This window comes from Malurus melanocephalus, unplaced genomic scaffold (assembly GCF_030028575.1).
Source record: "Malurus melanocephalus ecotype Western Australia unplaced genomic scaffold, MMel_1.1 scaffold_188, whole genome shotgun sequence".
NCBI classification, from domain to species: Eukaryota; Metazoa; Chordata; class Aves; order Passeriformes; family Maluridae; genus Malurus; species Malurus melanocephalus.
This window is the reverse complement of record NW_026623420.1, coordinates 500865-527284: the sequence shown is the minus strand read 5'-3', so window position 1 is coordinate 527284 and position 26420 is coordinate 500865. Positions and strand designations below refer to the sequence as shown.

General features: G+C 39.6%; 1 protein-coding gene across 1 annotated transcript; it reads left to right on the top strand.

Annotated features, from left to right (window-relative positions):
• Positions 1 to 9: 9 nt before the first annotated feature.
• LOC130577661 (uncharacterized protein F13E9.13, mitochondrial-like) lies at positions 10 to 22669 on the top strand. Its single transcript, XM_057373172.1, has 6 exons — positions 10 to 130; positions 1265 to 1347; positions 7817 to 7997; positions 12719 to 12869; positions 14682 to 14809; positions 19887 to 22669. Exons 1-6 carry the CDS (start codon positions 58 to 60, stop codon positions 20075 to 20077), a joined length of 807 nt encoding a protein of 268 aa, XP_057229155.1. The 5' UTR covers positions 10 to 57; the 3' UTR covers positions 20078 to 22669.
• The last annotated feature ends 3751 nt before the right edge of the window (positions 22670 to 26420 follow it).

Genomic DNA, 26420 nt, shown 5'->3' with positions numbered 1-26420 from the left:
CCGCCATGGCCTGCCCGGCCTTGCTCCCCTCACGCCCTCCTTCCCTCCCCGCAGACCATGCGGTGGCCCGGGCTGTTCGGGCGGCTGAAGGCGGCGGTCATCGGGATGGTGCACGTGGGAGCGCTGCCAGGTAAACGGCGGGCGGGCACAYGGCCGGAGGGACCCCGGCCCGGGCCAGGACCAGGACTGGGTCGCCGGTGTCACCTCTGAGCCCGATTCCGACCCCCTTGTAAGCCTGTCCCTTCACCGCAACCACGGGCCCCTCATGAAGCGCCATAATACTGGGCCCTCCCCGTTTTTGAGGTAAAAAAGGTGGGAGACAGCTCTGCACAGGGAACTAGGCTGAGAAAACAAAGGTTTGTGTTTGGTGAGCTCTCTGTTTCAAGRAGCAATGGGTCGGGATTTGCACAGATGGGTGTTGGGATATGATGSGGGTTGRRTAGAGCTCTCTCATGCYTKCGGARGCACTGGAAGCTCASACAACAGGCAGGATGTGTTCCAGCYTGGCCCACCTTCCCAGGGGCTCAGGAGAGCAGAGCTGATGATGGCAGCCTGTGACCTCCCTCTGCCAGGCTGATGGCCAGAGCTCAGCCTGCCCACCCAGAAGCAGCCCCCAGGCAGTGTGGCCAGCTCTGCCCGTGCTCTGAAACCAGGCCGGCCAACAAAGTGACACAGGGCTCAACACAGGATCCATTTCAGACTCCCACTGCCGGATCTTAGGAGCACAAACATCAGCAAAGACTTTGCTCTTACGGGAAAATCATTGAACTCCAACAAAATCCATATGTGTGTATTTCTGCCATGAAGAGCATGGCAGAAATCATGCAACCTTGCACATTAAGGATAGCTTTAACCTGTTTTAAACTCACTGGTGTTTAGCTCAGGTATTCTGTGCTGACCTAGAGGTCAGTCTTGCCCACAGGTTGTATTGTCTGGAGCATCACTAATGCAGGATAAATTACAATGAATGCATGAATAGCAAGCTAAGGGAAGACCTAGTGCAACAGGAGATTATAGCAGGCATTCTTCAAATTTGGGAATTAGGTGTAGGAGCTGAATGGTTACAGCAGCTCTGCAAACTCAGCTAAGGAAAGAGATGTCACTAAGATATGTCACAAGGAGACAGGGCAGCCTTTGAGGAAGTTTCTCCTGTGTGTCCCTGTTTCGGTGTGCCAATCCCCTTGGATGTCCTACCCAAAGCTGTTTCTGTCCATGGTTTTGGTTTGTGCATGTGCTGGTTACGTAAGCAGCATTATTCTTGCAGGGACACCAAGAAGTTCTCTTCCACTGGCCCAGATCATTGATCAAGCTTGTCAAGAGGCAGAAGTTTACAGAGATGCTGGAGTTGTAAGTTTTGGTTTCCTTCTTCCTAATTTAAACAGAGTCTATAATTCATCAAAAGCATCTTAAGCCACACCCTTTAGGGAGATGTTTAAATCCACATCTTTTATGTCAGCATAGCAAGTAAGCCTTCTAGATTACAAATAAACCTATAAGTATCACTTGCACCCCAAACAGTTGAAGAAGCTTAGATTCAAATTGTGCAGTTCATTTTAAGTTGGATGAGTCAAGTCAATTTAAGGGGTTAAAAATAAAAAGAAAGTGGCCTGAAACATGGACTGTTGCTGGCATTCAAGGTCTCTGGCTGTAGAATGCTTCATCAATCCAGTCTGACAAGCAACGGTATTTTTAGCTCTGTACAAGATTCTGGTTTCCTGAGGTCGTGGAGGGATGCCATGTGCACAGCTGATACTCTGCATGCACACCTCAGGAACCTGGAGGGTGCAGGATCACCCCACAGCTGTGTTTGTARCAAAACAGCACAGATAATTCAGGATTTAAAAAAAAAAAAAAGGCTTAGGCCCTTTTGTGCCCTCTCTGAGTCTTCTCTCCAGGCCCCTGGCAGCAAAGTTGCCTGCTTTGCACGTCCAGGAGAGCAGGCCCAAAAGGCCAGTCTCAGCCAGAGGCAAGAAGAGACTGCTGACRGAATTGCTGTTGGACCTGAAGTGGAGTAGTAATCTTCATAGGTCAGTAGATTTTAACAGGGTGTGTGTCCTTTTGAAAGGTCAGATATGTTTTAAACATTTCATTACACCTTGTCTTGGGGTTTTGATGTGCTTTTTCTTTGACCTGCCCACAGTATTATGAACATTTTCTGGTGGTGTACTAATGTCCAAGGTGTGAAAATGTCTTCAGTGAAYAAGCAGTCACTGCTCTGAGTTGCTGTTTTCAGAAAAACTTCATAAACAGGCCAGTTGRAACATTTTTAATCTATAAATTAGAATGGTGCTTTACAGACAGAACAAATAGACTACATGAGTGTAGTTTAAAGAATAGCAAGGTCAAAATGCAAGACACTTCACACAAGGTAGGTTATGGACAGAGCACTAGTAGGGTTAAATTAAGAAAAAATGCTGAGAATAGAATCATTGAAGAAATAAACAGCACTGTGGTAAAATGATGTTAGCCTGGTGGGCTGTGGTGCCTGTGACCCAGATGAACACGTATGATGTCCACCCAGCTGGAATAGTCTCTAACTGCAAGTTGAACAGAACATGGAAGTTTTCTTCCTTTTCATGCCTGTTGAAGGAGGCATGTTCTGTCTCTGTGTTCTGTCCTGTGCCYTTATATTCTGTTGTTGCAGTATCACTGTGAGGTGTAATGTGGTTCCATGTACATCAGAACAGCAGCAAATACTAATCTGTCTATTCCTGTGTTAAAGGAAGCACTTTGTACAAGTAATCTCTAACTGATAAAGCCATTGCTGCACATTCCAGRGCCWGTTTGCCCATTTCCTTACATGATGATTGCACATTGAAGCCTTCAGCAGCAGGAGGAAGACACCAGATATTCCTGAAGTTAGGGAAGGTAGAAGCAGTTACTTTCACTGCTTGCACACACAAAGCTGGAGCAGCTTTAAGGCAAGCTTTAAAATCACTACTAACACAGTTATAAGTTCCAAGTCTAACTGTTTTACCTTTCCTGCAACTGCATTGCAGTCTCTGAACTTGAATATACCTTTAAACCTACCTGTCAGGTAGATGAGGTGAAGGCAGTCATTTCTTTACACATTTGGACAAATTCAGGGCWTATAGTTACAATTAGTCTATTTTCCTGTAGAAGTCACAATATCAATGTGCTTCCATACCAGTCTTCATTCTAACGAACTGTACAGAGCAGTGTAGCGGCAATGTATCAAGCAAATCCTGTGTTAAGGCCATAAGTCTCAGAAATAATCAGGAGAGCCTCTGTAAATATCAAAAGGGTTGCCTAACACTTTCTGCAATTCAATTCTTCAAGGTTTTTTTTGTGGTACTTTAAGAGAAATGCAAGTTTTCATGATAGATGCTTCAGAAGCTTCCCAGCTTTTGCACAGGGATGACCACTGCCAAATTATGCAGCTTCTGTAATGGGAATATATTTGGGTTTCTTGCTCAGTATTCCAAAGGAACTGTTAAGCTGTCCGTTTTTCTTGTTGAAGAAGAGCTAGAAAACGTTTTTTTCTCATGGATGTTTGTACTGACAGTGTTTCCAAATGCTGCCTACACTAGCCTTTGAGTAGATATGTAACCATTTGCTGCTATGAAGATGTTTACATATTGTCTCAAATTGCTTGAATTGGTGTTAACATTYAAAAATAAAGTATATGGTCTTGCTCACTCCATATGTGTTGCACTTGGAAGTAAATCCTGGTATATTCAGAGTAAGGTGACTTGTCTGGCACATTCGCAGCTTCACATAATAAATATGAAAGATTTGTGATATTAGAGCACAGTAATGAAAACAAGTGAGTGCTCAGTTAGGAAGCCATCTGTGCTCAAAATGTATATGCTTTGTACTTGTGTGTTGCTAAACAATGAAATTCCCTAGACAAGATTTTATAAGCAGCAGGCTATGAGGCGTTATAATCCCTCCAATTTGTGCCTGCTTTTCTTTAAGAAAGAGGCAAAATATATATTCAGGTTAACTTTTATTCATTCCATTCAGTCTGGCTGACATTTGTTTTGTAGCTGGGAAATAGAGCACAAGTTCCCATTTGACTGTTAGTTACTGTTCCTMACTGTAGCTGCTGGTGTAGCTGACATTAAAAATAGTTGCTGGTATATATTTTACATTGATGTTTTAAAAAACAAGAGTTTGAAGCTTATTACTCTTATAACTGCAGTGATAACTAGGATACATAATGCTTAGAATTTAATAACAGGGGAGATAGAATAAAGTAGTATTTCTGCACAGAAACATGTATGTAGCTTTCACTTGGATTACAGAGGTTAACATTTCAACTTTCAGCTGTATTACAGAGAATAAAATAGCAGACAGACCTGCCCACAGCTCCCTGCTGTGGTATGTGCAGGAGAACAGGAGATAGCAGCTTACTCTRGTAAGGCAGTGCTCTCCTGCTCTGCAGGTGAGTTTTTTGAAGAGTTGCTTACACTCAGTGATTAAATGCTGTGTAAAGGCTCCCGATTTCCTTTATAAGGGGCATCTGAAGGGAGTGGGGGATTGCTGTAATTGGCTTGGTACACACCTGACCTGTGTAATAATGGAGATGGTGGAACCCCTGCTTCCATTCTGGAGGAAGGAATGGAGGTGATGAGCTTGCACAGCTTTGTACTGAGTGCATGTGTTTGCAGATAAAGCCTTTCTGTTGGGAGAAACAGTAAGGTTAAAGATGTGCTGGGAAAAYGTTATGTTAGGTATATGGTGAGTCAAAACTTACACAATTGTTACATTAGTTGTGGTTTATAGTGTTGTTACTATTTTTGAGGCTTTTCTGCTGTGATGTGTGTGTAGCTGAAGTGCTTTAAGAGGTCATTTCTGTAAGTGGAGTAAAGCTAAGGAAATTATTTTTCTATATAGTTAGAGAGCTATTTAAGTGACCTATTTTTCAGTAGCTAGCTGTGATACAAAGGGCACTTCACATGTGTAGCACTTGAGAAGTCATTCAAAGTGAAAAGGAAATATATTGTTTGAAAATTACTTATAATAAGGCTATTACATATAAGCAACACTTAAATTACCATAATATTCAATGGAAAAGGAGCACAGAAGGTATTTGCAAGAGTTTAATCTCATACTATCTAAACAAATTCTACTTTGGAAGATATAATGCCGAAGCTGTTTCCATAGACTTCCAAACTATAAGCTTAAGTTCCAATCAGTTTAATTTAGCATAACTGTTTTCTTTCTCCCATTTTAATTAGCTGTCTGATAGTACTGAAGTTTGTTTCATATACATATCAATTCAGTAAACACAGAAATCTGTGGTGTTACATTTTTATATAAAATATGAAGGGAAGCTTTGACTTAATGCATCTGTAATTCAGCTTTCTGTATTGCAGAACATATGTCGTTCTTTTTTTTAATTAAACAAAGCATAACAAAGCAAAAGAACAGTAGGATGGTACCAAAAGAATAACGCACTATTAAAGTTCTACCAAAAATATTCACTGTAACTGTGGACCTTGAGGCCATAGGAAGAGACAGTTGCTGAAAAGTGAATATRGTAAATTTAAAGCAGGAGAGAGAAATGTTGCAGTGATCCCATATGCCTGCATTTTGAGCTGAAATTGAATCAGACACTCTTTATGCATAGMACTATGGCTAGGGGTTTTTATAATTTATTAAATGAATTAATTCATTAATGTATCTAATAGAATAATTTACTTTATGCAAATTCTGAACTGTCAGAGCCGTAGCAAGTTGTGAAAAGCTCCGTTTCACTGCAGAATTTCTGTGGAATTCTGCCAGCCCATTTTCTTGCTCTTTGGGCTACTAGCATTGTTTTTTTTAGGGGGCTGAGCATCTGAATCCCCATTCCCAATTGCCTTTCTTCCTGTTGAGGCTGATTCTTGACTGCATGGAAGCCTGGGGATTTGGTTTTGCAGATCCTAGTTCCTGTTCTTATGATAAATTCAGAGTTTCCCYGATACCCACATTTTGGTGAAATCTGCCAAGTAAAGCATTTCTGAGCCAAGGCCTTCCAGGTTTTTTAGTCTCAAGGATGGTACCTGATTTTGGTGGTTCATTGCATTTTTTGGAATTTGTTTTGTTAAAGTATTACTGTTCTACATTAATCCTTTTGCCACATGCACCTTCTGACCAACTYTGTATTCTTGCTTAGACTGACCTAATATTTAGGTCAATATATCACCCATCACAGGTACAGAAGTGTGGATGTTACATGCTGAAGTTGACACAGCAACAAACTCAAGCACATAGGTTTTGGGTGGTTGTCATACCTGGTTTTCCCACATAAGTTTTGGGTGGTTGTCATACCTGGTTTTCCTGGACTGGAATTAAGTAATGAAATGTGTTGGTGAATGGCACCAACCACATAGTGCAGAGGTCTGATGTGGAGTGTCATCATATCAGGTCACCCTTTCCATTTACAACTTGTGTGCCTTTGGTTTTTAGGTAGCATGTGTTTTGTGTATTTAAATATTCTACTGTAAGTAATTTGGGAAAGGCAGCTGCGCCCTGTGCATTGAATGTTTGTCAGTTGTGTGCTTGGAGTGACCATGTTGTTCCTCTGGATTATTTCTTTCTCACTTTTCCTCATCCTGTGTGTTGGGTGTTCATTTATGATCCCCGTGGCTTAGCCTGTAATTCAGCCATTAAATGCTGACTGCATTTTATATCTTATCTTTTAYTGCCAGAAGGGCTTCCACACTACACCAAAGATTAGAGAAGTGTTACATATAAAAGATTTTTAAAAAGGAAACTTTTTYTTTTGTTTCCCCTTCCTGATTCTCTGTGTTATTAATGACCAAGCTGCTGTGTTTAATATCTAGTTGTATTTTTTCCCAGAAAATGTTCCTTCTCTTCTTGTTCGGTTACAATATCTGTGAAAGGTAAAGCTCTCTTTTTAAAGGATTAAGATGTGTGATAAAACTCCAGAGAGAGCAGAATTTACTTGCTATATATACAATTAGTTTGTCTATTAAAACTTTTTGCATTTTTAGAATTAAGCTGGTGAGAAATATCTGGTTTCTTTTCATCTTCTCACTGCAAATGCAAAATATCAGGCATGGAATATATTTCAAGGCTGTACTTTTACTCTTGTTATTAATCCTTGACAAAATTATATATTATCTGCTAGTTTTGGAAACTTTTTGGTATATTGTGTRTAATGATTGGGAAAGTACATGGTATCAGGTAATGTACAAATTGTATCAGCAGAGTATTTTATCATTGCTTCATTGTTTGCTAGGAGCACATCCATGGATGGATGGAGAGGTGGAATAGATAATTAATAGCAATGTCTTGTTTCCAGTAATTCTGAATATGGAATGGGAGAAATATCAATAGTTAATATTATGGCATTTGGCACAATAATAGTCAAACAAAAATTCCTTTATTTATCCAAAACAACACTTATTTTGACATTAATTGAATTGAAAATTGCCCTGGTTATCCCRGAGTCCTCTGTTATCCAAACATACTCAATATCCTGTATTCCCCTTGGATAATTGAAGTTTGACTTTACACTATTTTTAATGAGGTATAAGATTTAACTCATTTGCCTATAGTTCACATTTCAGGATGGATCAAAGGAACCCAAATTGATGAATGTATAATTAAAATCACATTTATTTCTCTTCATGATTTCCCTGCAAATACCATGCTGTTGATGAAAGCACTTTCATAAGTGGTTGTGTGCATCAAATGCAACACAACTCGCTGTAGATAATCCTTCCTTTGAAGGAAAACCTTTACACTTGAGTGTCTTTATACACAATAATGGTAAACTCACCATGTTTTTGAGCTCCCTTCTGTAGAGTGCAATGAGATTTGTTTSTGATTGTTTCCCCAGGATGCCTTGCTGGTGGAGAACATGCACGACGTGCCGTACACGGTGTGCCCGGGGCCGGAGGTGACCGYGGCCATGGCAGTGGTCAGTGCTGCCGTGAGACAGAGCTGTCCCCGTGTCCCGCTGGGGGTGCAGGTGCTGTGTGCTGCAAACCAGCAGGCAATAGCCATTGCTCTGGCTGCAGGTAATGGACAGGGCTGCTCAGTTATTCCTGCTCTGCTGTGCCCTTTGCTCTCTGCAAACTGCACCTTGTGCTGGCATGGATACCGTGCAAAACGGGACGGGAAAAGCTTACCCTGAAAAAGCAGCAGTTAGATTTTGGGAAAGCTCCCTGCTTGATTAGAGTAGATGGGACTTGTGCAGTGCTTCAGTTAGAGCTGCTGAGAATCCCAAGGCTGCTGCCACAGCTGTCGAAGTGAAACCTGTCTAAATATGATTTAAATCTACTCATGTCTAAGAGCCACCTTTGGTGTAACTCTTATTTACTTCAGTTGTATGTGAGGATCAATTTAACCCAYGATGGTTAAACATCCTGTCTCAGCATCCAATTATAAATTGTTGCTCCTACTGTTATCCATTAAAACTAAGTTTTCATTGTCTTTTTTTAATGAATGGGTAGAATGAAGCTTTTTATATAATGACAAAAATTGAGTGTACAGATAGCCAAAGTACTTAAAATTAAATTGCATTTGGGGGAATTAAATATAAATTAATCTATCTTTATTGCATGAATCTTAGACTTGCTAAGCTTCCTGCTCCTTCTGTTTGTTGAAGCAATTTTAACTTTTCGTATGTAATCCTCCRTGATGTAAAGATGAAGGTGGGTTTAATATGGAAAGCCTGTACTTCCTAAATTCATAAATTGAGGGTTGATGCTTGTTKTTGCCCAAACTGACTGTCATTGTGAGAAGGCTGCACATTTTTGAATGTACAGATTTTATAGAACCAGGCAGAAGATGCTGGTTTTAACTGGAAGCCACACTTCAAGTAAAATCATGTAGGTTAACCTACCTGCAGTGGCAGTTTTAATTGTGCTGAATATGTTCTAAAAGTTTTAAATTCTTGTTAAAATGAGTTTTCAACTGAGATTTGTTTTGTGAGCTTTAAAAGCAGATGCTGCCATTTTCAAAGTATCTAGCCTCTTGACAAACTGACAAAACTWAATTTTTATCACTTCATCGGAACCTATATGAAAACCTCAAATAAAAATGGTAACAGAATCCAGTTTTACTTTTAAGAGTTTGCTGTATGTGGGACACTTGAGGTACATAGGTGTTTGGAGAAATAGTACCCACCCTGTTTTTAAAACAGTCCTTTGAGGAGCAAAAATCATCACTAAATAAGGGATATAGTCTGGGAGCAGTGCATTTCTCTTCTTTGCAATTATTAATGAAGGGGAGAATTCCTGGAGGGCTTGGGTTTTGCTCAGCTCTACTTCTGTTCTGCACTATTTCCTCTGTAACTGGAGAACACCAGCCAGGAAGGGCCTGTGTTTAATGCATTTCATTGCACTTGTCTAAAAATGATTGTCTCAAGTTCACTGAACAGGAAAGCAAAAAGAAAATCACTTTTAAGCAAACCAATAGTAAAGTGGGTACGACTTTGTTGGTAGCAAATCTTTGAATAGTTTTTCTRTAGCAACTTAGTAGTGACTTTAATGTCAATACAATTTTAATAGGTGGTTATTAATAAAGCAAGTCCTATATGCTTTCACTACAAAAATAACTGAATGTGTTTTAGCTAAAAACCATATATAGCATCTTCTGCCTACAATGCAGTCATTTCATTTTCCCTGTGGAAATCCATGTCTTTGGTAGGAATAACTGTTCTGAAGAGAACCACACAGGGAATTTATAGGAGGTCTCTAGGAGAACTTAATGATTTTATTTTGTAAAGGGTGGGTGGAATCAGCAGGTCTGCAGTATGACTAGGAGCTCAGCTAGCCCTAGCAAGGACTGTAGGCTCCTGTGCCTGGATGAGCCTGGGTCACTCATCATTGATCAGGGCTCAGTTTTTATCTTCTCTCATCTCATAAATTTAGAACAAGATGGKTCAGTTGGAAGGGACTTTAAAKAGTCATCTAGCCCAACTGCATCTCCACCTGAAGCTGCCCATTCTCCTTAAAGAATTTAATTACTGAAATTCCAGTTGTGARTTAGTCTTCGTTGATGATGATGACACAATTGATAGCTGATAAATGAGGCTTCATATCAGGACATATCCAGGTATCTCCTTGTCTTTTGTAAATACAGCTTTGCTGTCTGAGTCCATTCCTTTCCCTCTCCCACCAGCAGAGTGGGAATTCATTTGCTATCATCCATGGTGCTGTTTAGGGTAAGACAAAATCAGAGAGAATTGTGTGCTGTGGTTTTTGCTGTCCTTTTTAACTGCCACCATATTGATGCAGTGGTGAGGGGAGGCAGCTCAGCTGAGAGCTGCACCCCCATGTGCTGTGATCCTACTGGGAATGCTGCTGCAGACCCTTCTGCTGGGCTTGCAGTCCATGCTGAGCATGAATGAGTGCTGCATGACAGTGTCCTGACAAGTATTTTTGCAGCACTGAGCCTCGAGTGTCAACAGCAGAAGAAGTCAATGCTCCTCTGAAAGTTTTGGTTTTTAGTTTTCATTGGAAATTCCCTGTTCTTGTTTTCCAGTGAGAYTGCAAAATGTGTTGTTCCCATGTAAGTGAGAAATGGCACTGCCTATTAACTATTTAATGGCTATTACTTTTCAACTTGCCAAATGTGAAAATAAGCAGTAGTATCATTTTCACAATTTTATGAGCATAAAAATGAATTCATTAGCAGAATCTGATTATGGCTTCATAAAACAGAAGGGTAATGATACGGTGCCTGCAMCTATTACACTTGGTTAAAATTTGTATTTTTGTAGCCTCCAAAAACCCAGATGAAGAGTGCAGCCTTGTTAAGCTAAGTACAATCCTAATGTTTAGCAGAAAGTCTTACATTACTGAAATAAGGAAACACAAACCAAGCATCAACAAGCAACATGTAAGCAGTGACTTCAATAAATTCTCCAATGAATAGCCCTTGTCCTGAGTTAAACCCTGATTCCTGAGAAAGTGTATTGTGATTCTAGGCTCATCCATAGTCTTCTGATGAGAGAAATAATTTTTCTTGTTTAACTGTGARTTATTACTCTAAGCTTGGATGATTTAAACAGAAGCCACAGCTTTTGTTCCTGGATGTAGAAATCTCAGTCTGGCTGTTTGCAGTGTGTTTATTACCAGTGTCTACAAGCACCTGCAATGGTACTTGTGGCACACTCTTGTCTTTGGATCCTGAGAACACTCCATGCTTTGCACCCGCTAATCTCAAGGCACAGGACAGCTTGCATTTGATTTGGCATCCATCTGTGATGTTTCTTGTTAGCTGAAGTCTGTGTTGCTAAGCAATGCAGGCTCTTCTCTATCAGGCGTAAGCTTCTGTTTCTGCAACTTCAGGGCTTTTGGAATGAAACTGAAATTTTAAAATAAACAGACACCTTGTCATTTGGTAAATAAATTTTCAAGATCATTTATGTTTATAGTTGGAATGTGCTAAGGTGATGCCTCTGTTGCCTAATCAGTTCTCTGGTGGGTGGGATTGCATTCTTGATGACTGTTTCCACATGCATCGCTTTCTTTTGTATGATGTCAGCTCTAATTAAATGTGCATCTGACTCCAAAGCTGGAGCAGTAGCAGAGCTTCAGAAGGGCTTGGAAGGCACCTCCAAAGCAAACTGGAAGAACAGCAGAACTGCACAAGACGAGTGCAGAGCTTTTATGCAGATGTGTAAAAGAGGCAGGTTTTAAGTGACAGGTTCAAGGCTAGGAAAGGCAGGAGAGCTGTGAGAAATGCAATAAGGGAGTCAGAATTCCATCTTGTGCCTCACAGCTGTGGGCTCATTGCACTGTGGTCCAAGCCTTCAGTTTACAACAGATCTTTCAAGGCTGTGGAGGGGGTCCCTCAATGTCAATGAATGTGAAGTGATTACARTTCATAACCTTCCACTTCAGTATCCATCCCACAAAACCTTCCTAGCATGAAAACTTCATGGATCTGGTGGAACCCATGTTACTAAGACATGGCAGAATTGATGGCTGGAGTAAGTTTGGAGTAGAGTGGGAAATGTTTGGTGCTTTCAAAACTTTGGCACAGCTCTARAAGCAATTTGTTCATGTGCTGCTGTGTGGCAAACACCCACTACATCCAGAAAGAGTCCYGTGGGTTGCATGTAACAGGTTTCAGGCTGTGTTTTCTTTCCTAGTTTCCTAAAGGAAAATGACAATGCTGTTCCTCTGTGTTCGTAGCCTTGATGCTTTTGACCTGATGGCCAACTTTAGGCAWATTTAACAGGGGAATAGATGTTGGAAAAGCAGTAATACAATGAAAGAGTTTATGGAAAGAGGGTAGAGATGCCAGTTAATGACCCTTTTTGGAGAGAAGACACATCATTAGGGTAAAGGAGCTGTGTTTTGACCCACCTGCTCCTCTGTTTGGCACATCCTGGCAGGAGGGAGGGCAGGCTGTTCAGCTGCCTGTTCTGAGCCACACAGGTACAAACTTTAATGGCTGAGAGAGAGAAGAGAACCAGGGGGAAAACTGGTGGGGCCACTGGGAGAGGTGGGAGCTGAAAGCAGTGAGATGGAAAGAGGCCAGAGAGAATARGGGTGGAAAATAAAAAATGTAAAACTTGTAAATATGGAAAAGTGAGATTGATTAGTCCTAGAGCATGTGAAACAATTTGTGTAGGGATCAAATAGGAAGGGCAGTAAGGTGGATTTTTATTTCGTTTTAGTGTTTTTTATTTTCCAGTTCTCAGATTTAGCTAAAACATTGCCTTTTTTTTTTTTTTCCAGTTCTCAGATTTAGCTAAAACATTGCCTTTTTTTTTTTTTTTCAGGACTTGATTTTATCCGGGCTGAAGGGTTTGTGTTTTCTCATGTGGCTGATGAAGGAATCATAAATGCCTGTGCAGGTGACCTGCTACGATACAGAAAACACATTGGAGCGGAGCACATTCAGATTTTTGCTGATATTAAAAAGAAACATAGGTAAATACAAGCAAAATTTTATGTAAATGTGAACGTAATCATGATCTTATATTGTTCTCCATTTTCTGATTTTGTTTTGTGCTCATTTTCTTTCACGGTGGTTTATCATACAGGAGGAAGTTTTGTCTTGCAGTGATATTAGGGGATACATTTAAAAATAAATTTGCACTTGTAAGTTACAGGTTGCTATGTCTGTGAAGTTTATAGTTGTTTAACCTTCAGGTTTTAAAAATGTCAACTATGAAAGCGTTGCATCTGCTATTGAGACTTTATATACATGTGCATATGTCTATTATGTTTAAAGTTTTGTTTCTGAAAGTTAGTCATCCAAGGTTATTTTTTAGTTATGTARGGAGTTGCCATATAAAAACATCTAAATGATAATATTTTGGCATTTTAAAAAGCTATGCTCTTTCTTCTCCTTCCTGCCAATAATACTGATTTCTGCTGCTTAAATCAGTGCTGTCTATGTGAGGGTTATGTTCTATGATTATCAAACAGAAGGAACTTATGACAGATGAATCCAGTTTCTTTTCTGCTGATACTTTATCTTACCTGTCACATGGTACTTTCAGCTATTTACATGTCACTCTCTGGGTTTGTTTTTTTCCCCAGAAGAACTGCTCAAGTGCTATGTATTATACATGCTAAATRACCTAATTAAAATGTTTGTGTGTAGTATGTGAGCAATCATGAGAATAATCAAGTTGGGAAGATCTTAAATATCTAATAAGCAGGTAGTAAATTTCAAAAGAGARAGGAAACAATGCAGTGTGGTCAGATGAAGCTTTTCAGGTCCTTCCAAAGCAGTTTCTTTCAGATGATTTTTTTATGTGTATATATAAATATATACRTAARAATATGTATGTATATAAATGAAAAKACATTGCATTAGACTTTCTGCAAAAAGAAATCGATTGCATCAGGTCATTTTTTTTCTTAGTCTTGACATCTGATGAATTGATATTTTGATTATACTCCTTATTGTTCAAAGGGTTTGCCTTTTAAGAAAGGAAAAGAGCTTTGTTTTTTTTCAGGCAGAAACATAAGCTCAGAAGGAAATGCTGAAGGACTTATTGGTTGAGCTTTTTAATGTAGAAAAATACACCTGCCACTGAGAGCTGCTATGCTGTTGTTCCTTAAATGAGGAGGAACTGTTCCTGTGCCATCACCACWCAGCAGTGCAACGTGTTGGCCATAGCTGTTGTTTTCTGTTTAAATAGAGAAACAACAGTGTGGGATGTTCAACCAGCAATGGCTGGAATTCTTTCCAGGTTTGGGACCACATAAATTAATAGCTGCTCTTGCTATAGGTTTGAGACAAAGTGTGTCACCCATACATCAAAGCCTGCTGTTGAACAGCTGGGATGCAGGTGTAATTGATGTTTGTAATTGCTGTRTTAGATGATTCCCGTGGTTATATCRTAGGTATTAACTCTACTTTGTGKTAGTTGGACTGGTGGAGGTTGTTGATTCTGTCCTAGGCAACAGGATCTGATTTATGAATGAGGGCACATCCACAGCTCCCACTTGAAGCCAGAGAGCTCTGTGTGCTCAACACTTGTGCAGTACAGGTGCTCGAGATGTAAGCAGCTGTCTCAATTGACACTTGGTGGTTCACACTCAGCACTCGCTCTCTAGAGGCAGCAGACCCTGAGCAGGAAGCAATGGTTCTGCCCTCTGAGGAAAAGGGGTTTTAACTCGTGCTGAGATTGTGATGTTTCCTCCCGCTGTAAGGCAGGATGTGGGGTTCTGGCGGGGAGGATGGGGAGCAGGGTGTGTGTCCCCAGTGTAACAGCTCTGTTCCTGCAGTGCTCACGCCCTGACGGCCGATGTCAGCCTGGCGCAGACAGCGGCCGCTGCCCAGCTGTTCCTGGCTGACGGCGTGGTGCTGACGGGCACGGCCACCGGGCACCCTGCGGACCCCTGCCAGCTGCCAGGTGAGAGCTGACTGCCAGCCTGGCCAGGGGCTGGAACCAACTATGGATTCACTGTTCCTTAGGGGGGCCAAAAAATAAATGGGAAACAGGAGAAACTCGCTGTGATGTTTGATTGATACGGCAGAATTAATACATTTGAGGTGTTACTCACATGGGCTGGGATGTATTTCTGTACAGCAATTTAGCTGGACAAAATGGCAGTTTTTCCAAGCTTTTACAACACTAAATGACGCTTATACTTAAAGAAAATAACATTTCATTTCGAAATAGCCCTAATATAAGAAAAAGCTACTTTATAGTCCTAGAAACATACCTATACTAAAACTAGCCATATTAAACCAAATATTAATCTTTCCATTGAAGAGTTCACCATTTTTATCTTTCACAAACCAAAATTCCTGCAAGAGAAGGGGCATTTTGATAGGGCAGCATTCCAAACATTAATACCAGGGAAAGTACTGCTTGGAAGATTTTCAGAAAAAATGTAAGTTCATTGGTAGAAAGGAAGATACTAACACCAAAATAATTTTTAAATGGTGTGGGCTTCTTACCAATGAGTTCTGACCTTTGTAGAAGTGCTAAGATTCTTGATATTTTTAYATTGCCATAAGTTTGGGCTGTGTTCCTGAAACTGTATAGCTCCCAKGCTAGAATTAAAGTTCTATCAGGGGGACATTTAATTTTCATCACTAATTTTAATTTGGATTAATGGCTTGAATTTGAATGTCTCACTACATAAAACTGAATGTGTATTTTTTTAGGTTTTACTTTACYTGACACACTTTAACATGTTTTTAAGTTCCAGTGCAATGTATTGTATTCTACTTAATTTAGCAGATCAGTGTGAAAAGCAAACTTTACTGGCCATAGATAACCTGGACCTYAAACATYTTTTGAAATAACATTAAATMATTCAGTGTTTTCAGGGCTTTGTGTATATCACASRTGCTTAAGAGCATTTAGAATGAATKTTGAACYTGTCAAAATGGTTATTTCATACATATTACAYTTTTTGCCAAAAATCAGATTATAAATTACTGTGCCTCAGCYACCAATGTTAAAAAGAAAATGATGGTTYGGTGTGAACACTGAGCCTCTTGGTACAGGAAATTAGAAATGATACATGGAACAGGTGATACTGGAAGCTAAGCCTCCTTTACAGACTGCAAAGTTTTGTTAATCTAAAGATGCATCCCTGTCTGTAATTAATAACCCCACTGCTGTTAATGTAGATTAAATGATTTTTAAAAAGGTTTTGTAAGTCTTTGGGCAGAATTCTAGGTTAAATTCTGCTTTCACAAGTGCACATTCAACTTCCATTGATTTCCTGCATCAGAGAGCAAAATCTGACCTGTAGGCCCAAAGGTTTTTTTTGTTACAGGACCCCAACCAGACAGAACCATAGCTTCTGCTTTTCTTTCATGTGAACAAACATGTCAGTCTCTGTCTCCTTCTCTTTCTGGGTCCAAAGAACAAAATGAATCAGAGCTGGCAGCTGTAATGAAGTACACATTAATTCTGTGTTTGGATTTGTGTTATGAAAGCAAGAGTGTGCAGATCATGGGTTTATTGTACTTAGATCACAGCATTCTGGATGTTAGCAGGCCCTCTCATGAGAAAGATGTCTTAAAACAGTTAAGAGAAGAACTTAAAAATCAATATTCCACGGTATAAGGAAATGACAAATTAGGCATATCTATGTCAGGAGATTCTTTAAAGGGATCAGATCTACAGTCTACAAAGTTGGTGTTGATGTGAATGAGATTTTGCATTTCAGGAATTTATGCAGCCCTGGCAGAGCCGTATTACGGTGATACAATTGGGCACCTTTCATCACACTGCAAAGCAGCTCTTGAAAGCAGAGCTGGGAGACAGATGAGATTTTTGTCATGTCTCTTTTTCGGCTTTGTTGTGCAGTAATATAGAAGTGGTTTTGCCTTTGTGTCTTTGTGTAGAATTGATTGATTTGTGATGGGCTGTGGGAAGTGTTTCCTTGTSAAGGCAGAGATCTGTGTTCAGTCAGGTTTTGTTTGCAGTTTGTGTYGCTGCCTGCTCTAGGCTGGCAGGTTCTGCTCCAGGGCTGCCTGGGCACTCTGGGGCACCAGAGGTCGATGGAGTACAAGATCTGAAAAATCAGGCTTCATGTTGTTAAGAAGCAAGTATTATAGCTGAGCATTTTGAATTGCAGTTCATTAATAAACCATCTTTTCATTTAAGAGGTTACAGAAGTTCCCGTTTGCTGCCTTGTGGAATGTTCTTTGGTTGGRTGTGTGAACCCATCAGGCTTTTTCTTTGGCTATAACTGCTGAAATACCTGCTTTGMATTCAGTTTGTGTTTTGAGTGACCAAAGCTTTGTGTAATGACTGCTCAGTTATCTTTTTGAACAAAACAAGTGTCTCAGCTGAGTAACCAGTGGAAAACAGGTACATAATGAAATCCAACAGCTGGCTGTGACTGTCACCTCCTTAATTACTGTTCATAAAAGGGCCTCAAAACTGACTCACCCTCTCATCTTTTGATGGCCAAAGTAGAGGCTGCTCCTTTACCCTCAGAGACAGAAAAACTACTGATCTACTCACATCTCCTGCTTAAGCCCTAAATTTAATGACAGAGAAAAAGTCCTTTGAATTAAAAACCTAAAATGTGTTAGATTGGAGCATTACCATAAACATAGTGTTGTGTACGGTACAGTGAGCACTGCAATGAAAAAGCTGTTAAAGAAGAGTAGTCGAGCAAGTTATTGGCACACTGGCGCTTATTTTTACATCGCTCTTCGCCATTGTTTTCAAGCTAGGAGCACTTGGCCTTTATTTCAGAAACTTGTGCATACCAGASTTGAAATGCTTTCATTGTGCTTTGCAGCCAAGCAGGGTTTCATTGGGTTTTATTAAAGACCTGTGTGCAGCTGTGCTGCCACAAGAAAGAGCACAGTGCCCTCTAGTTACAGCCCACTGCAACAGAGAAATCTGTAAACTTCTGCGTCTTGTTACTGTAACATCATAAAATTGTCTCCTTTTTCTCACTGTGTCAAAAAAAAATCAGAAAAAGAACACCAGGGAAGCTGAGAGATTTGAAGCAAAGCTGTGTGTTTAGAGACATTTTGACAGTGACTGAACATTGCCATACAAAAGCACATCTCACTGCTGTTGCTTTATTTTCTTTTACAGGCTAGAATTTGTATTAGCACAGCCAATAGACAAATCACCTTCTACTAATCAACTTTAGGCCTTGATGTGCTTGGAAAGGACTTAAAAGTAGCATCTGTAGCATACTTAATGAGGTAACACATTTCACTGCACACTGAGCACTCCCTTTGCCATTCTTCACATTGTCATTGTGAATAAATCTCCAGCCCAGGAGATGTGTGTGCACTCCACGTGTCATGTGTGGATCACAGCAGCTCTTGATACCTTCCCACTCTGGAAGGCTTTGGGGTGTTTTGGAGTTTCACTGGGTTTGTCCCTTTGCCTGGCAGGGCTGAGCTGTTGTCCCAGACCCTTGTGAACATGCTTTGTTTAATTATTTGACTCTTCGTTTTTCCTGCTGATGTGAAATAATTATGAAACAACTCCCTGCTAATGTGCTTTACGCACTTGTTGTAAGAACAAATATTGACTTGGAGCCTGATTCCTCTGGGGATTCAGTCAAGTGCTGTCACAGATCTGTGGTCAGATGCACCTTAATCATGCATTGGTATCGATATAAAGCAGATAAGGTGTTCCTAAGAGCATATAGATATTATATAAATAAAATTCTGATTTTTTTTTTTACAACAGGATATCAGTAATAATGCWATAAGTAACTAGAAATTAATTATTTTGTTGCTGTAAGCAGAATGACTATCAAATATGCGTAGAAATAACTAAAGTTTTAATTGTATATGCATGATCCATCTGATTTGTTTTACATTTTCAGGAAGGGCTGTGTTGAATGGTTTTATTTTTGTGTTAAAATCTTTTTAAGAAGGAGTTATTGTTCCTAGATGGARAAATGGGAGAGCATGTGACCTAAAAAGAGATTCAAGAGCATTTTAATTGATCCCCTTTCTTCAGTGAAGTAGGAAGGTGATAAATAATTAGTCTTCCCTGAAGCATAATTAATAAGTTAGGCTTCTGATGAAACTTCATTTAAACAGTGTTTTGAAGCAGACTTTTATTTGTTGCATGTATGCTTTCCCTAGTTACCTCCAGCTATAACCACCTTAGCATCAGCTTATCACTAATTAAGCCAATTTATATGTTTTTAAAGGTCAGAATTAATGGCTCACAACATTCCTCTAAGGGATGAAGCATCCAGTCCTATGAGTCACTCTCAGRATGGTCAGTTTGAAATAAAATGATGAGAAGGATGCTTTAGTAATTCTTGAATTGGGCTTTTTTCTTCTCATTCCAGAGCTAGCACTGACTCGGGTTCTGCAGAAAATATTGTGATAATATTTCATTTATCTGCAGGGAACCCTTCCATGCTCAGGTAGCCGTCTCTTTTTGGGTTTATTCTAAAAAGTGTGAATGCTGGAAACTGAGCCCTAGTTTCTGCACAGTTGGGTCTGTCAGAACACACACATTTCACAGTGTTTCACCTGACCCATGGGCTGAAGTCCGCCCCTGGTGCCCTCTCTGCAGTATTTTGAGCCTTGTTTTTGTCTGTTTCTCCTTTTGAAACCAGGTAAAAGGTCAGATGATTAAGTAACACTGTATATAGGAAAAATAAGTGGCTTTTTTGTTCCATTGTCATCCCTTAGTACTGATAAAGGCCACTTCACTGTCTGGCTTTTGCCTTCTGGAAGAGTAGCTGAGCTGTCAATGGTGCCTGTATGATCCCTKCTCTCTTTCATACAAGAAAATATAGGAAGCATTCCAGACAACAGAATGTGAAAAATGAGGGGTTTTTTTCTGTTCAGAGCTAAAGGTGTTTTTTCTAGAAAACTTGTTTCATTCTGTAGTAGAAATAGTAAATACCATCATCACAAATTTCTCAATACCTTTCTTTCTCTGCTGAAAAACTAGGCATATTAGAGTCTTTATGGGGAGAGTTTCAAAGACAAACTAATCCTAATTTTTGTTTTCTTCTCTTCAGAGGTGAAGCAAGCTGTGAAGATTCCTGTGCTGGTTGGGTCTGGAGTGACTCTGGAGAATGTGAGGGATTACCTGGATGCAGATGCTCTGATAATTGGTTCATATTTCAAGAAAGAAGGATACTGGGCAAATGCTGTTGATCCTGACCGAGTAAAGAAATTCATGGAACACATCAGTAAATTGAGGGAATGAGTTTGTGAGCAAACACTGATGGTTTGTGTGTGTTTGTAGGAACACAGTGTGTTGCATCCTGCAGAATTAAAGCACAAAAGTGTGGCTGAATGGCAAATAACATCACATAAAAATGCACATCATTTCCATGACTAGATGGGAATCATGGTGACACTTTCCAGTGACCTGGTGCCCTGATGTTTGCTTCCAGGCAGCACATTTCTGTGGTGCTCAAAGCTGCCATCAGTGCTAAGCCAAGTGAAATCTCGTGCGAGATACTCTCTCCTGTAGGTAAAACGCTTATGGAGTTTAAGAATTTTTAGAAAATGCTCGTCACAGGTGAGCTGAGTTCCATTTTGCCTTTAAGTACAATAGAATGCCCTRAGTTTACAACTAAAAGTGTTGTAAATTGGACAAGTTAATTAGCCTTTCMRTTTCCCCATCTGTAAAATRATGATAATAGCACCTACATCACACWGGGGCTGTAAGACATAATGAATGAAAGAATGTACAGCACTTTCATCTCTCCAAATGAAGGGCTCTTTTAAAGTTCAAGATCATTATTTTTTCATTAGAATTGTGCATTTATACAATTTTTGTAATACCACCCAAAAAGTTAAGATAATTGGGATATTGATTTACTTACAATACTTATTAGAGGATAAATGTAAATATTTAATTACATTTTAAGTAGATTTGGAATGTAGTCAAAATGCTTTTGCAAAAATTGGGAATTTTAATAAAGGTTTATTATTTTTCAGCAAGCACCTGCAGCTTTGTACCTCTCCAGAATAGTAATAGTGATGTAAAAAACTTTCTTGGAACTCACAAGATATAATTACAATAGAACCTTTCCAGCAAAGCCACAGGTAAACACACATTTTTATTTTTCCARTAAAATGTAGAGGGGAAAATTATTACAGTCTCACTGTGTATGTTGTAAGAGTTTCCCCTCAAATTTGATCCTTTAGCTCTAAGGAATCTTAAAAGAACCCAAGGAATACCTGTTAGGTCATGGCTGCATGAAATGTTGGGACTGGGAGTGAAGTTTGTCCTCTGGGATCTCTCTGTTTCCTTGACATGTACACATCACTAATAAAAGTTAAATTGTGGATATCAAAGCAGGAACACAAACATGGTGTTTGTGTCAGCTGGAAGAGCACCCATGCGTCTCTGAACAAAAGATACATCCTCCTTCCAAGGACAAAAAGATTTCCAAGGTATTTAGTTTTGTTAACATAATGGTGATTCCAGAACATCCCRAGATGAGATTGTTCCCAAAGAAACTTGTGCCTGTTGTCAGAAGTCACATTCAGTACTCTGAGCGTGGGAATTTGTGCTACCAGTGTGTTCCTTGAATTGTTTTCTACTTACATCCTAAAAACTCAAAWGTGCCTGAAACTCAAATAGGTTTTCATCTGAGTAAAAGAAGAGATGAGAACTTTGCAGTGCTGTATACAAGGTCTGAAGGCAGTAATGTTGTACACAGCAATTGTGTAAGACAGAAGCCTCCAAGGTGCAATGAATGCTGCAGACAGCAATTWCACAGTCAGGATTTCATTTAACTCACCACCCTGTAGTACTTGTGGAAGGAACAGGCCATAATTTGAGTCTGTGTTCTTATATAAGAAAGGAAGTACAGAATTTAGGGAACAGAGTAAAGGAAAGCTGATTTTCAGGCCTGAAAATGTGACTGATGGCCAGCTCTATCATTCTTTGTGCCAAAAGTATTTGTCTAGCAGCATCAAGCATCTGCTTGCCTGTTTCACACAGATGCTGTAAGTAGAATTTGACCTTTTGTTCAGCGAGTGTTTGAATATTTAACGTGAAAATATTAAGTTATCAGAAAGGCTGACTCTTTTGGGAAGACTGTTCAATTCTTACACAGCCCAAGTTGTTAAAGTACTTTGGAGCATGAACAACTTCAGAGCAGAACAAAGCAGGCACTGCTAATGTGTAGAAACTCCAGAAGTAAATAACAGCTGTTCAAGAAGACTTCTATTAAATATGTATTAATTAACTTGAAGTGCATCACTTAAATATGTGAAGAGATTATCTTGTGTTAATTTACATTAAAACACACAGCACTTGTTAGCCTCATTACACTACCCTAAGTAGATCCTAAGCTATCACCTCATCTTACACGGAGCGTTTTGTTGGGTGTTGATTGCTTTCGATTTGCCCTTTTAAAATGTCAGATAGTGGCCTCCATTTCTTGTTSGATCTCTTCTTTCAGGTTTTGCTCTTGCAAGGTTACTGTTCTTGCCTTGTGTCTGTTCTGGGCTGAGCAGAAAGAAAAATAACAGTAGGTTGTGAAAATGTAACAGTAATTGCCCACCCAGGCTTCACTTGTGGCTCCTGCTGTTGACTTAGGAACAAGCAGAGAGGATGCAAGGGTCCATTTGTGTAGCAAAATGACTTTACAGGGAAATTCAGTATCACCTTTAGAATGGGAAAGATACAGAGTAAAATGGAGTCTCTTTAGTGAGATTCTAGATAAATAAAACTCAGTGGTATTAATAGTGGTCTAAATCAATGTATAAATCTTCATAAACTCTCATGCCATCTATAAAACTGGTATTTTTTTTGTGGACTTAAGTAAAAATTCATCTTTCATTCTATTTCAGTGTTCAAAATATATTAACTTGTAAGATTTTATTTAGTGTAATTTTGGCAACTGATCCAGCTGCTGGGCTCTTCTTTCATCCATTATTTTGACTCCACAGATCCCTGATCACAAGTTGGAGTCCTGTTCTTGTTTCCCACCCCTRTCCTCACTGAGGAATGTGAGAACTCAGAGTCAGGTCCTGGCAGAGCAGGAGGAGCAAATGAAACCAAAATATTTGGCTTTAGCAGAACCTTGAAGTCCAGACAAGCTTCTGCATTGCATGGCTCTCGTGGGAGAGGTGAGTGGGGGTTTTGCTGTAGTTCCAGTCTGTTTGCAGCCTCTTCAGTCAAGGCTTCGTGAGTTTGCACCTAGGTTGTGTTTCCAAGATTGTCTCTGCTGTATTCGTGCTTAGGGAAACATTTTTGCTAAGTGAAAGCTGGCTTTGGAAGGGATTTATGGCAATATGGGAGGTGTTGCCTGCGGAGAAATCCAGGCTTAGAGTTCACAGCTTTTTGGTTCAAGAGCAGATTTAGATGTATGTATCTTCAAAAAGARCCCTTTAAAGGTGACTTAAATTAAACCTTCACTCACTTCCTCACTTAGCCCTGATATCCAGTCAGTGTTTGCTCTGCTGAGGAACCTGAAGTTGAGTTTAGGAGTAGAACTGATTGTGTTTTTTTCTTGTGCATTTGCAGTGGTTATCTCTGTGACCTAAAAGATGGGKTTTTTTTCAGAAAGGGTGGAGAATTGGGCTGAAATGCCATGGTGTGCTGTAGAAAGGACTATCCTTTCAGTGGAGAAGTTTTTCCTTACATTCAACCTGACCTTCCCCTGGTGCAGCCAAACTAAAAGCCCAGGTGGTCTCTTGTGAAATCTTGAGAGTAGTAGATGCTTTTCCACCCTAATCTTTAAAAGCACAAATAATTTATGGTAGAAAAATGTCTTTCTSCAATGCAAACAGAAAGCCTTTCATAGGAGGCAAAAGGGTTCCAACTCACAACATAATCTGTTTCTTTGCTTACAGTTAGAAGCTTTTGAAGAAGTGCTGAGGAGAGCCTAAGATGTTTCTTGTTAAACACTTAAGGATAGGTAAAGACGTGTGAGGGTAATTATCTTGATTAAAAAATTTGATCATCTTATAACTGATAGGTATTTTTCAAGGTGTTAAAAAGAGATTTTGCTGATTTGGGCTGAAACTACTACTTTGTATCTGTGTTTAGCTCCTCTCTTTCCTGTCACTCAAATTTTCATTGTTTTATGAAGTAAATTCAGCGTCAGCCAGCAAATGTTATTGTTTCATAATTTATTTTTAAAAAATATGTCACTCCTTTGRAAATGAGTGATGAATGAATGAATGAGGGACATTTGTGAATGGTACAGAGATGCTATTTGGTATGTGGATTACTGAGTTACTGGGGGTTTTGTATTTTAAAATGCAATTTCTCCCTCTGTCCTGCTACCTATGCAAAGGGAGATGGARTATCCAGTGTAGGGAGTAGGAGCTRCTCAATCARTGGGTATTTAGRACCTTTTTATTGCTTAGTGAACAACATTAAGTGTAAAAATATAAGTTAAATACAAAATTAATTTATATGTCTAAATTTGGCAAATGTTCAGGACAGTAGTAAAACTCAAAATTGTTTGACTTTGTGCCTGGTCACCGTATTAGATGAGCTGTCATATTGCTGTCAGGAAAAGGTCACAAAACAACACTGAAATCATATTTCATACAACTGTAGGAGGAATCCCAAATTCAGCAATAARCAAAGATGAAAAGGAAGGCAGCACAATAAGGGCAAGAAAAGATGCTTAAGTTTCCTGCAGTTCCTGCCTCATTGTTGATTCCAGCTTCCTGTTTTTTCAGCCTGCTTCTCAAGCCTTTCTTGTGCATATACACAGATTGTAGCATGCACAAGACTAAGAATAAGCTGAAGGCAGAAACTGACTTAATGAAGACATTCTTGTGAGAGAGAAAAGATTTTGTTGTCCACAGATGCGCAAAGAAAAACAGAAGAGCAGCTGCCCTTAGAAACAGAGCAAAAGTAGAGCTGAGTGCCACGTCATGATGCTTCAGTCAAAACCTGATGTGTTGAAAGCCTTTGAGAGATTCTGTGAGTCTCATGTTTTGGACACTGTCCTGAGCAGTGCTTGAYTCTCTGCCAATTTTCAGATGGTAGATAAGGATAAAAGGAAATGGCTTTCAACTGCTCTGTTATGGATGACACTATTAATCATCACTTTTCTGTCAAAAACTTCCCTTATAATCAAGTTATAGAGGTATAGTCATGTGCTGTCATCTTCTAGAGGCAGATTCTGAAGGACAGAGGTCCTCAGCTCACTAGTTCCCATCTCTCCTCTGTGAGAAATGAGTTTGTCTTTTCTGAAAGCCTTTGAGGGCAGGGACAGCRTAAATGTGGTGCAAAAAATTGTGTGGCAAGTGGGTGGGTAAATGAGGGGGGAGCTGAGACACAGCAAATAAGGCTTCTGGTCACTTGGCCTGCAGAGTTAAAGAACTAGGGATGTTGGTTAGAAAAAATTATTAAATTCATGGAATATCTGCACTGCACTCACAAGTCTCTGAGCACTGGCATCTGGGTGAATTGGGCTGGCTTATTCTACTCCTTGTGCTATTTGTTTATCAGCTGAAGCATTTATGAGAGCAAATGCAGCTGGTGGCATTTGGGCTCTGGAAATTACAATTTGTAATACTCTTCTAACAGTAATTTGAGAGTTTGAAGAATTCTGTAACTAATATTTCAGTCATGCACTGAAAATCTTCAAGTTTTAGGATTTTTTTTTTTTTTTTGCACTACCATGATCAAATACCCACAAATAATACAGGATTTCTCTGAATCACTAACCATGGCTGCAGCAGCATACCTGGTGAAATAGATCAGTGGTCCAGTCTGCTTTGACAACTCCTATGTAACCAAATATAGGAGAAATAGAAGAGAAAATTCRTTGGGCTGGTAGTGGCTTGTATTTTTCAATAATTTATCAAGATTCGAGAGCACAGATTTCCTTTGGGAAATATTAGTTCTAAGGTTTACAAAGTGCCTCAGTTGTAAATACCCATAAAAATGACAATTTGGTAGGTCGTATTTATTCTTAAGCGGGTCAAAGGACATTAGCGTATTCCTACTGTATAAATCTGTCAAGTACAGAATTTCTTTATGCTCCCAAATCACAAAAGCACCTCTTACAGTCAAGGAGAAAGCGTCACATTATTGCCAATCAAGGACAACAAGCAAGAATATCGATCTCTACCCAATAACTTTTGCCCTGCTCACTAAGTTTTTATTACTGAAACTGGACACATCAAGGGATTGGATTTAATATGTACATATAGTGCTGATTTATTACAGGAGGAGAAATACGGTCTGGCCTTACTTCTGGCTCAATATTTTAATACTTTTTTTTTTCCTTGCATGGAAGCTTTTTCTACAGRCAAAGTGTAAAATTTTCAGCTGGCTCTGGATGTGCACAAATCTTCAGCTCATAATGACTTATGGGTGTACCAGCATCTTGCCTTTGGTGGTCTTACAGTCTTGATTTTTGGGGTTTATGTATGTGAAAGTCTGTGGAGTGGGGTTGTTTTTTCAGAGGGACAGAGCTAAAGAGAAGCTTGGGGAGAGAGGTGGGAGGATGAAGGGCGTGGAAGGTCTGGGTGCTGCCTGCTGAGCCTGCTGGGAAGATGTGTTGGCTTTTCTGTGGAGCTGTGCATGTAAAGGCTTTTTTGTAAGGGCTGTTTAGCAG